We start from the raw sequence: 17627 nt of genomic DNA on the forward strand, positions 1-17627 counted from the left end.
CCTCGGCTGGTTTCTGCTACCGTGCTCATCTCCCACTTGCAGCCACTTCCTGGGGAGCTCCCTAGGCTTCCTGTGCGTGGCCCTGCTCAGCTGTGAGGCCTCTCCAGCCCTTGCTCTCTCCTCTGGTGTGCTTTCAGCTTGGCAGCAACTAAGAGTCCCTGTGCACACTTGATGGGGCCTGGAGAGGCGCTTGGAGGATTGGGCAAGAGGAGAACAGTTGAATATGGATCCTAAGAAGCTTTGGGAAGCCTGAGGACTCTAGCAGCAGTGCTGGGTACAGGATTGAGGCCTAGCTTGGTGTCCCTGGTTTAGAGTTGAGTTGTGCCACAGTTCCATGGGAAGGTGTTTTCCCCACTGGCCAGTGTTCCCAGGCTGCCTGGAATTTCCTGTTCCACTCTGAGCCTAGATCCAGAGAAGAATTAATGAGGATCAAAATCCAGGAGTAAAGGAGTTCCTGACGGCTGAAGATGCCACCACCCAAAAGGCTGTTTTTTCCCCCCACAGTACTGGAAACTGAACCCAGGGTCTTTGCACTGATCTGCATCCTCGGCCATTTTTAAATTTTTATTTTGAGACAGGTCTCACAGAGTTGCTAAATTTCCCAGGCTCAGCTCAAACTTCAGTCTTAGGATCTTTGCTTCTCCCTTCTAGAGTGCTGACATGTTCCACCATCCCTGACTCCCCCCACCTCTTTTTTTTTTTTTTTTTTAATGGTACTACGGGTTAGACCCAGGGGCTTGTGCATGGAAGGCAAGCTCCATACCACTGAGCCACATTCCAACCCTTTTTAAAATTTTACTTTGAGGCAGTCTTACTAAGTTGCCTGGGCTGGCCTTGAACTAGTAATCCCCTTTCCTCAACTTCCTAAATACTGTAGCTAGGATTTATAGGCATAGGCCACCACACTGGCCAAAAAGGCTTTGTATTTACAGATATTTCTGGAGAAACTCTGCTCTGTCTCCAGGTGCAGTTCTGGGTGCTGGAGATACAGCAGGACAGGCCATAACTTGTCACTTTATTGAATATATGCAAAGAGAATGGGAGAGGCAGATAAGAAAACAGACAAAGCAGGAACAGCCAGGTGTGATGGTGCATGTCTGTAATCTCAGCACTCTGGTGGCTGAGCCAGGAGGATTGCCACAAGTTCAAGGCCAGGCTGCACTACATAGTTCAAGGCCAGCCTGAACGAGAAGGTGAGACCCTGTCTCAAAAAAAAAAAAAAAAGCAAGTTATAAATTCTGTTAGTGCTTGAAGGAAGGAAAGGGTCTGAGACAGAATAGCAGAAGGGACCCACTTGAGAGCATGGTTGGGAAGCCCTTCCTGAGGCTGAGACCTGAGAGGTACAAAGAAAGATCCTTACAAGTCAAAGCCACGGAACCACGTGAGGATGTGTACAAAGACTTTGTGGTGGGAGCAGCTGGGCAGGGCTGTGGGAGCGGGTGAGGAAGAGGAAGGCAGGTGACAGCTGGAGGTTGGAAAGGTCAGATTCCACATATGGTAGGAAGATTAGATTTTGTTTTGTATCTGATCTGATGCACAGTGACCTAAAAGGTTTTTTGTTTCTTGGGGGGGGGGGGTGGGCTTTTTGTTGTTTTTTGTCTTTGTGGTGCTGAGATTTGAACCCAGCACCTCATATGTGGTAGGCTAGTGCCCTGCCACTGACCCACACCCTTCCCCCAGCCCTTCAGGTAACATTCTAGAGACAGAATTAGCAGGTTTTTTGTTTTTTTAAAAAAATTCTTTTATTGGTACATTGTAGGTATACAACACAACTACATCCTCATTGGGAATTGTACCTTTACATAATGCATCTTGGTTCTTATTTTTTCCCCATTCCTAGCCCTCCCTTCACCCCCTCCACCCTTCCCTATTTACAAAGACTTTATTTCCATTTTATCCATTTCTCAGCATTTTTCCTTTCCCTTCTTTCCTTCCCCCTGCCCCTCCCACTACCCCTACCACTTTGGACCTTTTCTTCCTATTTTACATTATCTATTATTCATTCTAATCATTGGTACATTTTAGGTATACAATATAATGACATTCATCATTGGAAATTTGCACCTTTACATAGTCTCTCTTGGTTCCTATCTTTCATCCTTGCACATCCCTCCCTTCAACCCCTCCATTCTTCCCTATTTACAAAGATTTTGTTCCTATTTTTCCATTTTCTCCTATTAATCCCATTCCCTTCTATCCTTTCCCCTAGCCCTCCCACTTCCTTCTCCTTTGCCCCTTTTCTTCCTATTTCACATTACCTATTATACATTTAGTCCTTATTTACACTTTCAGTTTCTCACACCAGAGAAACTATTCAGTATTTATACATGTGTGTCCTATTTATTTCACTTAAGAGTATCGCCTCAATGTGCATCCACTTAGCTATAAATGTCTCTAATTTCTCATTTTTATGGCTGAGTAGTACTCCATTATATTAAAAAACCACATTTTCTTTATCCAGTCTCCAGTTGATGGGCATTTGAGCTGTTTCCAAGTTTTAGCAAACTGTGCTGCTGCGAACATGGGTGCACATATATCACTGTGGTATGATTCTTTTAATTCTTTGGGGAAGATCCCCAGCAGGGGAATAGCAGGGTCAAATGGGACTTCCAGTCCTAGTTCTTTGAGGTATCTCCATACTGATTTCCACAGTGGTTGCACCAGTCTACACTCCCACCAGCAGTGGAGCAGGGTTCCTTTTTCCCCACAGCCCCACCAGCATTTGTTAATGGTTGATTTCATGATAGCAGCCACTCTTTTTGGAGTGAAGTGGAATCTCAGCGTTGTTTTCATTTGCATCTCTTGAATGACCAGTGACGTTGAACATTTTTTCATGTATTTATTTGCTATTTCTACTTCTTTGTCTGAGAAATGTCTGTTCATTTCAGATGCCCGTTTTCAGACTGGGTCTTTAAATTTGGGAGGTCTGATCTTTTTAAGTTCTTTATAGATTCAAGATAGTAGACCTTTGTCTGAGGAAGAGCAGGTGAAGAATTTTTCCCACATTGTGGGTTGTCTCTTCACACTGTTGGTGGTTTCTCTTGCTGTGCAGAAGCCTTTTAATAAGAAGAGATTCCATTTGTTGATTGTTTGTGCTAGTTCATGGGCAACTGATGTTTTGTTCATAAAATCTTTTCCTACACCGATGTCTTCAAGGGTTCTACCTAACCTGTGCTCCAACTGGTTCAGAGTTTCTATTTTAATATTTAGATCTTTAATCCATTTTGATTTTAGTTTAGTGCATGGTGAGAGATACAGGTCTAGTTTTAATCTTTGGCAAGCTGAAGCCCAATTTTTCCAGGACCATTTATTAAAGAGGCTATCTTTCCTCCAGTGAGGGTGTTTGGTTCCTTTATTGAAGATGAGATGGCTGAGTGTGTCTGGCGTTGTTTCTGCATCTTCTAATCTGTTCCACTGGTCCTCAGGTCTTTTTCTTTGCCAGTACCATCCTGTTTTTATCACAGTAGCTTTGTAGTATAGTTGCAGGTTGGGGATTGTGATACCCCCTGCCATGTCCCTGTTACCTAGAATTGCTTTTGCTATTCTGGGTCTCTTCTTGTTCCAAATGATTTTTTGGATTGTTTTCTCAAGGCCTATGAAGTATGCTGCTGGGATCTCAATTGGAATTGCATTAAATCTATATAGCAGTTTTGGAAGTATGGCCATTTTCACTCTATTAATCCTTCCTACCCAGGAGCAGGGGATGTCTGTCCATTTTCTGATACCATCTTCAATCTCTCTTTTCAGAGTGCCATAGTTTTCAGAGAAGAGGTCTTTGATTTCTTTCGTTAGGTTGATTCCTAGGTATTTCAGTTTTTTTGGATGCTATTGTGAAAGGAATTGTTTGCCCTATTTCTCTCTCAGTGAGTCTGACATTTGTGTAGAGGAAAGCTATTGATTTTTGTGTGTTGACCTTGTAACCAGCTACTTGACTGAATTTGGTTATTAAGTCTAGAAGACTTTTGGTGGAGTTCTTGGGGTCTTCTATATAGAGTATCATGTCATCTGCAAATAATGACAATTTGACTTCTTCATTACCTATCTTTATTCCTTTTATTTCTTTCTCTTGTCTAATTGCCGTGGCTAATGTTTCCAGAACTATATTGAACAAGAGTGGTGATAGTGGACATCCTTGTCTTGTTCCTGATTGTAGTGTGAAGGTTTTCAGTTTTTGACCATTTAGTATGATATTGGCTGTTGGTTTTTCATAGACGGCTTCTATCAGTTTGAGGTAGAGACCATCTATTCCAATTTTTTGTAGGGTTTTTATCATGAATGCATGTTGGATTTTGTCAAATGCTTTTTCTGCATCTATGGAGATAATCATATGGTTTTTGTCCTTGGCTCTGTTGATACAGTGTATTACATTGATTGATTTGCATATATTGAACCATCCCTGCATCCCTGGGATGATTCCCACTTGGTCAGGGTGTATGATCTTCTTGATGATCTTCTGCATTCTGTTTGCCAGTATCTTATTAAGGATTTTTGCATCTATGTTCATTAGTGAGATTGGCCTATAGTTCTCTTTTAGCAGGTTTTGCTAATGCTTTAAAACCCCATGGAGAATAAAGGAACAAGAGGAAGCAAGAATGCCTTCGTGAGTTTCTGGCTGTAGCAAGTGCATGGATGGTTTCCGCCTTCCTTCTGAAACTGATGCTTACGTTTTCCCATAGTGAAAGGTAGCCTCAGCTAAAGAAGAAGCCAGGTAATAAGCCACCTGCCTATCTGCAAATGGACAGGAAATAGCCACTGTAGGGGCAAAGCAAGTTCACTTTGGACTCTAATGTGATACAATCCATTTTTAAACATTGAATTAATTTAGAATTATAAACAAGCAGTTTCTAAAATCACATCAGTCTCTTCCAACTCTTAGTGGCTATCTTAGTTACTTTCTCATCCCTGACATCTACAACCTAAAGGAAGAAAGGTTTATTGTTTTGGCTCATAGTTTGTAGCAGTTTCAGTCCATGGTTTAGTGGCTCCAAAGTAGGGCAGCAGGGCCGAGGATGTAGCTCAGTGGCGCTGCGCCTGCCTGACAAGTTCAAGGTCCTGAGTTCAATCCCCAGTACCACAAAAATAGAAGTAGTGCATCATGACAGAGGAGAAACAGCTCATGTCATGGCGGCAGAAAGCAGAGAGAGATCAGAGGAGGAGATAAAAAGACAGAGCCTGCCAGGACACGCCCCCAGTGACCCACCTCCTCCAACCAGGCTTTACCTCCCAATACCACGTTTCGCCGTAATGAGGGTCATACCTTTGTGATCCAGTCACCTCCCAGAAGCCCCACATAGGCGTGCAAGGGGCTTTGGGGGACATCCAGATATAACTGTTAACATTTCACCATTGACCCCCAAAAGACTTGCACATCCCTTTATGCAAAGTGCATTTAGTCCATCTCTAAAAGTTCCCAAAGTCCTAACAGTTTCAGCATTGCTGAAAAATCAGTCTCAGATTTAAGACAAACTCTTAGCTCAGAGCCCCAGTAAAGATGAAAGTTAAACACCTCCAAAATACAAAGACACAAGGTAAATATTCCCATTCCGAAAGGAAGAAATAGGGAGATAGAAAGTGGTGAGACAAGCAAGACAGATCCCTCAGGGTAAATATTAAATCCCTTAGTTCCGAGGGGCGGGAGTGGTGGAGCGCCTGCAGCTGGCTCTGAAAGGCGCAGTGCGCGAGCTGCCGAGGGCTTGAGGCGAAGCTTGGCCTCCTCCCGCGCCAAGACGGGGGCCGGTGGCGGCTGCTGGTGAGGGGATGGCGGCGCCGGGCCCGGGGCGTCCGGGGGACCCAGAGGCCAGCGGTGTTGGAGTTGGTGTTCTCCTATCTGGAGCTCGCGGAGCTGCGGAGCTGCGCGCTGGTGTGCGAGCACTTGTACCGCTGCCTGCACGGCGACAAGAACAGCGAGGTGTGGCGGAGCCTGTGCGCCCGCAGCCAGGCCGAGGAGGCTCTGCGCACGGACATCTTTGCAACCTGCCCAGCTACGAGGCCACCAAGGTACGTGCTTTCCAACATGCCTTCAGCACTAATGACTGCTCCAGGAATGTCTATTAAAAAGAATGGCTTTGGGGCTGGGGATTTAGCTCAGTGGTTCAGGAGCCTGCCTCGCAAGCGCAAGGTCCCGAGTTCGATCCCGGGTACAAAAAAAGAATGGCTTTACTTACACCGAAACCCCATAGCTCAGAGCACTGATGGTGCAAGGACCAAGATCAGTTTCAGTGAGGGCCGTCATGCATGGGAAGTGTGGTGGGAGGGCCCTTTGGGCACCGTGGCAGTGATTGGAATTGCCACGAAGCGGGCCCCCATGCAGTGCCAAGGTTATGTGGCATTGCTGGGCAGTGACAACCAGAGCTGGGGCTGGAATCTGGTGGACAATAATTTACTACATAACGGGGAAGTCAATGGCAGTTTCCCACAGTGCAACAACGCACCAAAGTACCAGATTCCTCACCCCGACAAAATAACACATGCATAAACACTCTGCTGCTTACTAATCTTTGAGGATTCAGCAATTGCTGTAGAGACAGATAGGAGAAAGAATCCAAGTCATCTTGGACATGGAGGATAGGACTTTAGCTTTTGAAAGTGGATATGAGTTCCTGAGGGTTGCCTTTAGAGGACTTCCGAAGGCCTGCTTATATCCAGCAGTTTCTGCTGTATATGGCAACACAGAGGTGACTTTGGTTTACCTTGGAAAACCTTTGGATGGATGACAGTGGCTTTCTGGGATCAAAGACAGTGGAGAAGAAATCTACTCAAGGAAAATAGCATCATGAAGTGACAATGTCATTTGGGCATGGCCAAGAAACGTCCTGAAAAACATGAAGTTGTCAACTGGAGAAGCAGCTCTACTACAGCAGAGATCACCTTAGTGTTTCCTCTTTCCACTGGGCCAGAAAAATTCTCAGGTTTGCAGTTGGTTGAGTAGGCAGTTGGCATATGCGTGTTGCAACAGATTCTGTCTCTAAGCTAGCAGTGTGTTCTTTCCAGCTTTAAGGTGAGAGTTAGAGATGCTGTCAAAGGGATAAGATAAAGAAGTAGCAAGATTTCAAGGCGGTGTGCTTGTGAAGGAAGATGGATAGTGTCCACAACTGCCTGCTCTTTCTCCAGTCCCCTTTCCAGCCACTCTGACCATTAGGAAAGTATGAAACTGGTTGGGGTTTATTTAATATTTTTAATATATTGAGAAGCATGGTCTGCCTGGACTGCAATTCTCTAACAATGAGAAATAAAATTGTGCAGCTGTTTTAAAAGTTGTATATATAATATGTGTGTAAAAAATATTTTAAAAAAAGAAAAAGGAAAAAAAAATCCTTTAGTTCCATGTCTAGCACCCAGGGCAAGATTCGATGAGCTGTAAGCTCCAAAAGGCTTGGGCCCTGTGTAAGCCCTGCCACAAGCATCACAAGTGCTTATGGCTTATGGCCCTCATGGTATCTCTCAGGCTATCTTTGCTTAATGCTTGCAGCTTTCTTTTTTGGTTATTTATTTATTTATTTTTGGTACTGGGGGTCGAACTCAGGACCTCACACTTGCCAAGCATGTACTACGCTGCTGAGCTAAATCCCCAGCACTTTTTTGGTTTTTTGAGACAGGGTCTTGTGTAGTCCAGGCTGGTCTTGAACTCACAGTGTATCCTAGGCTGGCCTCAAACTTGCCACGATCCTCCTGCCTCAGCATCCTGAGGGCTCAGATTGCAGGTATGCACCACCACGCCTGGCTAACCAATACAGAGTCAATGTTCCTGTTGCCCCAAATCCACCAGGATATCCTCTAGTAGCCATCGGTCAAAGTTTGAGATCACTGCCAGCCACAGACCCTACTTTCGGCACCTCCTCAGGGTGGTCTCAGCCCCCTCCAACACCTGCCAGGTGCAGGGGCTGCTGATGTCCTCATATAGCTGGTCACCGATGGTAGCTACTGCCTGGACAAACTGAACACCTGCCAGCCTTCCTGACTTCACAACTGCAGGCATATAAAACCAGTAAATAGATGGCATCAAGGCTTGAGCCAGCTGGAGCAATAATTTGGCCCTTTTGTACCTACCCAGTACACAGGCAGGCCTTGGAATGCTTGGATGGCTGAGAATGGTGAAATGTATCCCAGGAGACCAGTTTCCTTTCTCAAGGCCTTGATAGTGGCACTAATCTTTGCAATTCCTTCAGGGATGCGATACTGTCTTTGGTTTACTATTTTCCAAGGTAAAGGCAACCCTAATGGCTTCCATTTGACCTTTCCAACTATAATAGCCCTCACTCTACAGGTTAGGGAACCAATGTGAGGATTCTGTCAAGTACAAGTTTATCTATCCCAATTATGGATTCTGGAACTGGGGAAATAGCTACAGGATGGAGATGGGGGACCTGCTGAACCCACTGTGAGTTGGACCTTTGCTAAAACTCCATTGATCACCTAACCTTTATAGGCCCCTACTCTTACTGGAGGTTCCTCTCTGTCTGACCTTAAAACTTTTTAAATTATTCAGCTGTCCTTTTGCCCTTGATTCTCACTAAAAGCCCCCAACAGCCATTGCCTCATCATTAGACTGCCTTGAGATTTCCTCAGCTAGATTCATTAATCTGCTGCTTTTAATCTCAGGCTCTCTTGAAGTCTCAAGACAGGAGCAAAATGTAGACAAATTTTGTGCCAGAGCATAGCATACAGGGCCCAAAGGCCAATTGCCAATGGGGACCTTGTTCCCTACTTAAACCTCCTGAGCCTGGTCTTTTCCGTCTCCTTTTTAAAATCATTCTGATCTGAGCTATGACCAGAATCTCACATCAAGCTGAGCTTACAGCATTCTAGGGCTGCTTCTCTGGCAGGCATCTCCAAAACTTTCCAAACTCCTTCCACAAACCAGTTCTAGAGGCTTCTGAACCACATGGTTGGGTAGCATCACAGCAACAACCACTTCTCTGGTACTAATACCTGTTTTACTTTCTCATTGCTAGGACACAATACCCAGCTCCTCAACCTAAAGGAAGAAAGGTTTATTTTGGCTCACACTTTATAGAGGTTTCAGTCCATAGCTGGCTCCAAGACCAGGCAGCATAGTAGAGAAACAACTCATGACTTCATGATGGGAAGAAGAGATCAAGGGAGGAAAGGAGATACACCCTTCCAGGCCACAGCCCCAGTGACCCACCTCCAACCAGGCTTTATCTCCCAATATCACATTTAGCTATAACCATCAGTGAACTAATCCACTAATGAGTATCACACCCCCATGATCCAATCACCTCCCAGGAGCTCCAACTATGAGCACATGAAGCTTTGGGTTGACATCGAGATATAAACTGTAACAGTGGCCATCATCAGACCTGTTGCCATCTCACCTTAAGAAGTGATACTATTCTGTTCTCACCTGCTCGAGGATGGCAAGCCAAAATAGGATTTGAAGAGTCACAAAGCCTCACTACCCAGGAACCCTGAGCCTGGATCTACCATCTAGGGCCCAAATCACTAAATAGATACCAGCCATTTCTGGGCCAGGGGTAGACCAGACCATAAGTTTCTGCTGTTTTAGCTTCTAGGCCTCCTTACCCAGAGATTATTTCTGGCTGAATGATTTGGGGGGGTGGGGGGGGTGGCGGGTACCGGAGATCAAACTCGGGTCCTTGCCGCTTGTGCAGGGCTGAATGATTAAAGATGGGGACGGTGGTGCACACCTGTAATCCAAGCATTCAAGACAGTGAGGCAGGAAGATTGCTGTGAGTTGGAGGCCAGCCTGAACTACATACTGAAACCCTGTCTCAAAAAAACAAAATGATTAGTGTAAAAGGGAATATTTTCTAGCCCAGTGGTGGTGAACCTATAGTATATGTGTTGTTTTGTTTGTTTGGTACAGGGGATTGAACTCAGGACCTTGCACTTGCTACGCAGGCACAGTGCCACTGAGCTAAATCGCCAACCCCGATGTGTTGTTTTAAGACAAAAGATGTTAATGTGTAAGTTTTTTCTAAATCTCAGTATTGAGGTTTAATTGCAATGTTGGCACTTTGTGATAAGTGGGTTTTGGGTTTCACTTTGGGCACTTGTATCTTAAAAGAAAAGGTTCACCATCACTGTTCTATGCCATCCCAGATCCATCACTACCAAGCAAGTATAGACCCTGGCTGTGTTCTAGGCTTGCAGGGTAGCAGACAGATATTCCCCTTTAGGGGACCAAAGGTTACAAACAAATGTGTCCACAACCTTCAGGGAGCACATGGTGAACACTGATTTGAACAAGTCTCCCAGACAGCCAGGAGGCAAATGTACCAATGACATGGCAACAGGTGTTACAAAGTAGCAAAACTGACCTGCTGCGAAGGATTAGAAAATACAATCCCCAAAGGGCTGACATTTGAATGAGCAACCCGGCAAAGAAATGGTTGGGCAAGAGCTTTCCAGACAGAAGGAAGCGTTTGTTGGAGGAACACAAGGCTGATGTGACGAGGCCCAGGGAAGACAGCCTGAAGAGTGGAGACAGACTGGGGCCAAACCATCCAGAGGTCACATTAAAGTAGCATTAAAGGCCACATTGGCATTTTCAGATGTTATTCCTAACGATGAAGGGAAGACATTCGAAGAATATTAGCAGGGGAATGAATCTACTTTGCATTTTATAAAACCATTCTGGTAGCATTTTAATAAAGTACAAATGAGAAATTTTGGTGCCCTGGACTGAAGGGCTAACTGGTGATGGAGAGAAGGAAATGGATTTAGGATGTGTTCAGTAGGTAATAGATGTGAGGGATGAACTTGGCTTGACCTGGGGCGGTTTACTGAGACAAAAACCTGCAGGAGGAGTAGTAGGTTCAAAATAATGGAGAAATAGTAAACTTAGCATGGGATCATTTGCAACGAGGAAGATGTATCTATAGCATTTATGTCACTCACTCAAAGCCACTCAGTTTGTGGCACAACAGGTTAGAACTTCAGGTGCGCAGAAAACCTGAGTTGGGATTTGGACCCATGTGGCCCCAACTCCAAGGCCTGTGCCCTTAATCACTGTGCCATGCCACCTCCCAACAAACAATAGCAAAACTATGGGTGTAATGTCATGTGATAATTAGCTGCAACATCCGGGGGTTGGGAAGACCAAGGGGCCCTTTTGCCTGCAGGCATTATGTTCTGTGTGAGTGGTGCCCCCGGAATCAGGAAGTGCCAGGCCAATTGTTCAGCCCACAGTGTTTTATGTACAAAGGCACTTCACAGACTCAGCTGGAAGGGTTTGGGTAGTCTTGTGGAATAATCTCCTGCTGTGTGACCTGGCCTTGCTGTTAGTAGTTTTATCGTTAGGCAGGAGATTGCTTTCACAATCTGGCAAGGCACATTATTATTAGATCTCTGGGCTTCACTGCTGGGTGATGAGCATTCAGGGCCTCTTAGTGAGACTTGATTTTCTTATTTCCCTCTCAGATGTGCCAACTTGGTCTATAGCTTTTCCTTTCAACAAATATCTTATTTTTACCTTGTGTACTTTTTATTTATTTATTTTTGGAACTAGGAATTGAACTCAGGTCCTTGCGCTTGTGCAGCAGGCGGCAAAACCACTGAGCTAAATCCCCAGCCCCTTTTTATTTATTTTTTTATTAGTCCATGTTTGCAATATACAATAATGATTAGTCATCATGGGGAGTTGGTACATGTACATAAGACATCTTAATTCTTTTTACTTCCCCTTCTTCCCCCCTCCCCCCGCAACAGGCATTTTAATCAGCTGCTTTACTACGTAAGAGCAAAGACACTAATTTCCCCAAACAGGGAAGGAAGGACTCTGACCTGCTAGCTGTCCTGCATGAACTCTGCCAATTGTGTACATTAAGGCCTGTGACTCTCAGCAGACCGGGCTCTGGACTGTTCTGGATGCTCTGGTTCCAAGTGACTAAAACTCAGTTCAATAGAAAAAAAAAAGAAAAGAAAGAAAGAAAGAGCCGACTGGTTTTCAAAATTGGATAGTGATGAGGGGTAGGTGGGCCCATGGTCAAAGGCTCCCGTGGAGGATTCTGTCCCTTTATAGCTCTCATCTGTTTGCCTCAGCTTGGCTTTATTCTCACATGGGCTTTTGCCTCTTGACAGAAACATGAGATCCCTATTAACTCTAGATTTAAATGATCCTTAAGATTTATAATCCCAGAGAAAGACGCTTTCTGTCCCATCACTCACAGAGCAAATTTCTGGAGGTTTCTGGCCTTGCCCTGGTTACATGGCTACCTCAGTCACTGTAAACAATGGCATGAACGATGAGACACCACAAAAAATCAGGACTACCTCATGACACAAGGCTGGCGAGGTTTCAGAGCCTTCGGCTCGATGGTCTTCTTTACCCACAGCACTTTTCCAAAATCCCTACGGCTGTCTCCATGTTGGTAAGCTCTCAGTTTTAAGTGTTACTTCCTCAAAGAAAGCAACTCAGCCAATCTAAAGTCCTTCTCCAGACATTTTCCATATTAGCATCCACAATCAGTGGCTATAACAAAAGTCAAAATAAGAATTAAGAATAGCCTAAGGTAGAAACTTCTGTCTGAGCAACCCAGGGCTGATTTGTCAGCTACATGATTGGTGGGGGAGGGTCTTGGCCCCTGGCTTGTTCTGTCATTCAAAACACATCCCCAGCCTGGGCTTCCTGGTGCAGTCTGCCCCAGCACTCAAAAGCCTGAGCCAGGAGGATCATCGAGAGTTTGAGGCCAGACTGAACTACACAGTAAAAAACACATAAATGGTGGTAGCCTCCATTTCCCATCAGGTCCTCCTCTCAGCCACCAGGAGAAAGGAAGGGCAGCTGGAGGGCATGACCCTTCTTTACTCAGGCATGATCCAAAAATTGCACACATCATTTTAGTCCACACACCGTTGTCTGAATTTAGTCCCATGGCCACATCTATTGTGTAAGAGAAGTGGAAAATAGTGTGTTCAACTAAAACTCAGGTTGGCCACTGAGGAAGATGGAGAGACTGGATGTTCAGGCAAATGGTCATCTCTACCACATGACATTTCTTGGAACCACAGAAGCGGTGGTCAGGATAGCAAAGTAAAGAGGATTTAGAGATCATGTAAACACTTTTTATAGAGGGGGCCTGTTCAGAATCACACAGTAAGCCAGGGGAAGACCAAGGCTGAGATTCAGGTTTCCAATTCCAAGCTCAGAGCTCAAAATTGGGAAAGAATTTGTGAAGGGGTAGGGGTTAGGGATTGGTTTTAGAGGGACCTGAGCCTCATATATTTTATCTTTATTCATGTAATATATACAACACAGATATAACTGCGTAGTTGTTTAAATAACATAAATAAGAACTTAGCCAGTGCATAGGAAAAGGTGTTATCTTCATTAGTGAGTGGAAAAATTTAAATCATAGCCAGGGCTGGAGATGTAGCTCAGTGATAGAGCACTTGTCTAATGTGTACAAGACCTTGGGTTTAATGTCCCACACCAAAAAGAAGAAGAAAATCACACCCTAGCATAGTGGGATATGCCTGAAGTCCCAGCTGCTCAGAAGGCTGAGGCAGGAGAATCATGACTTTGAGGCTGACAGTAAGACTCTCAAAATAAATAAAATCACAATGACAGGGCTCGAAGTGTAGCCCAGTATGTGTACTTAGCACGTATGAGACTCTGGGTTCAAGCCCCAACATACACAAACAAAAGAAACCACAATGAAGTACCAGGGTACATCTATCACAATACCTAAAATTAAAAAGGCCATGCTAATTGTTGAGAATGGTATGCAATTAGAACTCTCAATACTGCCCCTATCTACAAAAGGGAACATGTCCATATTTTTGACTTCCTGATTTCACATCTAGGTATTCATCAGAAATGTACACTTAACTTTTGCCAAGAGACTTAATCAGCAATGTTCATGCATGCCTGTAATCCCTGCTGCTGCTGAGAAGGGGGAATCACTGAGCCCAGGGTTGGAGACCAACCTAAGAAAAGAATGTTCCAGCTGGCTGTGGTTGTGGTGTTATATCCCTATAATTCCAGCACTTGGGCGGCTGAGGGAGGAGGAGCTCAAGTTTGAGCCCAGCCAGGACAAGTTAGGAACACCTGGCCAATAAAAGAGAGAGAGAGAGAGAGAGAGAGAGAGAGAGAGAGAGAGAGAGAGAATATGTTCCTAACCTTTTGTAATATATAATAACCCCAAACTGGAGATAACCCAATTGTCCATCAACAGTAAGATGTGGTCACTTCAGATAATGGACTATTACAGGTGTGAGAATGAATGAACTATAACTACGCACGGCAATGCAGATGAATCTTACCAACAAAATTTTGAGCGAAAGACGACACAACAGAGTGCATGCTATCTTATTCTGTTTATATACAGTTCCTAAACGAATAAAATTACAGTGTTTGAGTTGGGATAGGGCTAGGGGTTTAGCTCTGTGATAGAGCATTTTCCTAGCACCCACAAGGCTCTGCGGTCATTTCCTAGCACAAAAGAAGAAAGAGAAAAAGAAAAAGGAAGAAGAAAGAAAAGAAAAAGGAAGAAGAAAAGAGAAAAGAAAGAAAGAAAAAAGGTACATAGGTGGATACCATTTGTCAAGAAATGTGAAAGCAGACACACTAGGGTTCTAGAAATTTTCTTGGTCTGGATGCAATTGCAAGGATATTTTCATTGTGTGAAACTTCAAGGACATGTACATTTCTTTCAGTTTTTCTCTAGGCGTATTTTAATTGAAAGTTTAAAAATAAGCAAATGAAAAATTAAAAGTAAACAGACACATGGGCCCAGGTCAGCTTGGGTTTATTTGTTCTTTCAATAGGAGATTCTTAAAAAAAGGAAATTTTGCCAGGTGTGGTGGTGCATGCCTATAATCCCAGCTACTTGGCAAGAGGACAGCTGTGAGTTTGAGGCCAGGCTGAACTGCATAGGGAGACCCTGTCTCAAAAAAAGAAAAGCAAATTAACAACCAAAACAAGAGGAAATTTTGGGCTGGGGATTTGGCTCAGTGGTGCCGCTGCCTGCCTTGCAAGTGCAAGGTCCTGAGTTCAATCCCCTGTACCAAAAAAATCCCCAAAACAAACAAAAAAACCTGCCCACACACAAAGGAAATTCTGTTCCCCAAAGAAAAATAACTTACTTCCACATCCACTATAGTAACATGGCAGAACCAATCACCAAGACATTGCCCACACAGACAAGGTTAAGGGATAAAGTCAGAGGATTTCTGTCATCTGATTGACAGGAAACTATATCCATTGAATATACTTTAGTTTGAACTTGCAAGTCAAAAAGAAGCTTCTTCCAGAGTGTCAGGGACCTGTCACTGGGTTTCCTGTGACACACAAGGCTCTTTTTTCTCTGCTGAAAAAGTTGCCCAGAGATAAAGAAAAGCAGATCCTAGAAGACAGCTACATCAGCATCACAACTCCAAGGAGTGCATTCATGTTGTGGAAATGGAAATACCCTCTTCCTGGAAGCGTGCATATAGTGGTTGAAAGAGTAGGTGACCTGGAACAAAACCTAATGTTTTAGGGGGTCTCAATTGTCTCATCTGAAAAAAAAATCATTTAAAAAAATTTCTCAAAGAGCTTTTCCATGGGATCTCATTTGATCCTGATGTTATTATTGTATTATGCCTCAATGAACATGGAGACACTGAGGGTCCATAGACACAGTTAATGATCTTGGAAATCAATTTAAAAGCTAAACTGGACTTAGCTGGAAGATATTTTGCCCAATCTTCCCATTATTCATATTGGTAGACCAAAGCATAGAGCAAAAAAGAATTGAATGGAGGGTCAGGGTGGCAGAGTTGGAACCAGAATCTAAAGGGTTAGGTTTTAGGTGGCCCTGAAAAGTGGACAACTGTAGGCATTCTTGGATTCTGTGACTCTCTGACCTTCCAGTCAGCCCTTCCCACCTCCACTCTGGGAATCATGCTTGTGACACAAAACCAGTTTTGTAAGAGAGTCCCCGAGAATCAGGTTCTCCCTCAGGTGCCCCAGATTTGGAGGCTGAATAGGCAGAAACAGTTAATCTACGTTGATAGTGCAGTTACAATAAATCTAGACTCTTGCCCCCTCAGACTTCTCTAAACCAGCATCCACCATTCGACCATAACATTCCCCACACAAAAGTGACTAATAATGGGCCGGGGGTTTAGCTCAGTGGTTCTGGTGCCTGCCTCACAAGTACAAGGTTCCGAGTTCAATCCCCAGTACTAAAAAAAACCAACCAAACAAAAAAGTGACGAATAAGCATGCTTTTGAAATATGTGATGACGCACTTATTTCTTCCCAATGGGCTGTGACCCTTTTCTTGGAGTTGATGTGCCCAGGTGTCCTTACTGTGAGCCTTAAGGGTCTTGTGTGAGAACAAAATTGCCTCCTTTAATGTGTAACTCTTAATACAGGTGCTCTGTGAGCGAAACAGTGCAAGCAGACCTAAAGAAAGCCTTCTTAATGCTCATTTCGATCATCCCAAACCCTTTTCATGTCCTCAAACTCCTATAGCAATCTCAGCCTTTTACCTTGACAGCATGCTCCGCTCTTGGACTGACCCACTGCTCTCTTGAGTACATCAGTAAACTCTTGGGCTGGGGATTTAGCTCAGTGGTTACCGCGCCTGCCTTGAAAGCGCAAGGTCCCGAGTTCAATCCCCAGTACCAAAAAAAAACAACACACACATACATCAATAAACTCTAACTTTTCTATATTCTTCGACTATTGATAAATTCTTTTATGGCCCATGGCCCTGGCCTCTCACATGCTGCAACTTACACGGCACCAGGTTTGTGACCTTGCACTTTGTCCCTTCCCAGGCCTCAGCCCAGCCAGCAGGAGTTGGTTCGGAATGGAATGAACAGGCCTTGAAATACAGGTCTTGTTTTTGTCAGATGGAGGGGTGGAAAGAGAAATCTGCTTGAGGTGGAGAAGCCTTCTTTCCTCCCCACCCTCCCCCACCACTGTGCTTCCATACTTAAGACTCTGAAATCATCCTGCTATGGACTTGATTTTGTGTTCCTCCCATGTTCTGCACAGGCAGTGTCACAGAGTGTGCCAAGGAACAGAGGACAAACTCTTGAGCCTTTAACCTTTACTAACTAAAAGCACAATGTGTGTTTTCTTCTGAAGCAAAATTGGGGACTTAAAAGCAGTTTTTGCTAAAAACTGTGACTCTACATTTGGGACTACAAATACCCAGTATGTAACTAAAAGTAGAACAAAGCTTAATCTTCATTTTGTAAAACTCTGGGTCAAATCCTTCTTAGATCTGCGTATGAGAAGGTTAGTCATTTAGGGAATCCCTGTCTACAAGTTGGCAAAATGAGGTTTATTAGCCCTAAACTTACCTAACCTATCTCAATATTCTTCACTACAGAAGACACCAGGATAAGAAATTTACAGGGACAGTCAACTACACTCAGAAATCCTCATTGCCCTAAACTTAGGATCACCTTGGATTCCAGCAGGCCTCATATGACTGAGGCTGCTCCAAACAATGACAATCATCCTATGGAAACCAAACTGCCTCTCAAGTCATGAGGGTTCCTCCAGAGCTAGGATTGAAATACAGTACAGCCAACCACAGTACAACATAAAACCGGTGTCCGTTCTTTCGTGAATGAGGCAGTCTGACCCACTTCTTCTGACCTGTGACCTTCAGGTTTTTTTGGGTTTTTTGGTACCAGGGATC

General features: G+C 44.2%; 1 protein-coding gene and 1 pseudogene across 2 annotated transcripts in view; both read left to right on the plus strand.

Moving 5' to 3' along the window:
- The first annotated feature begins 138 nt into the window (after positions 1-138).
- The window catches only part of Wdr31 (WD repeat domain 31), a 71031-nt gene continuing 53542 nt past the window's right edge, over positions 139-17627 (plus strand). Inside the window, exon 1 of the mRNA XM_087182868.1 lies at positions 139-5997. Coding sequence (XP_087038994.1) covers positions 5758-5997 — 240 coding nt within the window. The 5' untranslated portion in view covers positions 139-5757. The remainder of the gene's footprint in view (positions 5998-17627) is intronic.
- Positions 5666-16646, plus strand: LOC147826116 (F-box/SPRY domain-containing protein 1 pseudogene; annotated as a pseudogene). The gene has a single exon (XR_015439778.1). The product of XR_015439778.1 is annotated as an F-box/SPRY domain-containing protein 1 pseudogene (transcript).

Source organism: Heterocephalus glaber, unplaced genomic scaffold (assembly GCF_053883595.1).
Source record: "Heterocephalus glaber isolate CG9 unplaced genomic scaffold, H.glaber_assembly_v1.0 deba00001479, whole genome shotgun sequence".
Lineage (NCBI taxonomy): Eukaryota > Metazoa > Chordata > Mammalia > Rodentia > Bathyergidae > Heterocephalus > Heterocephalus glaber.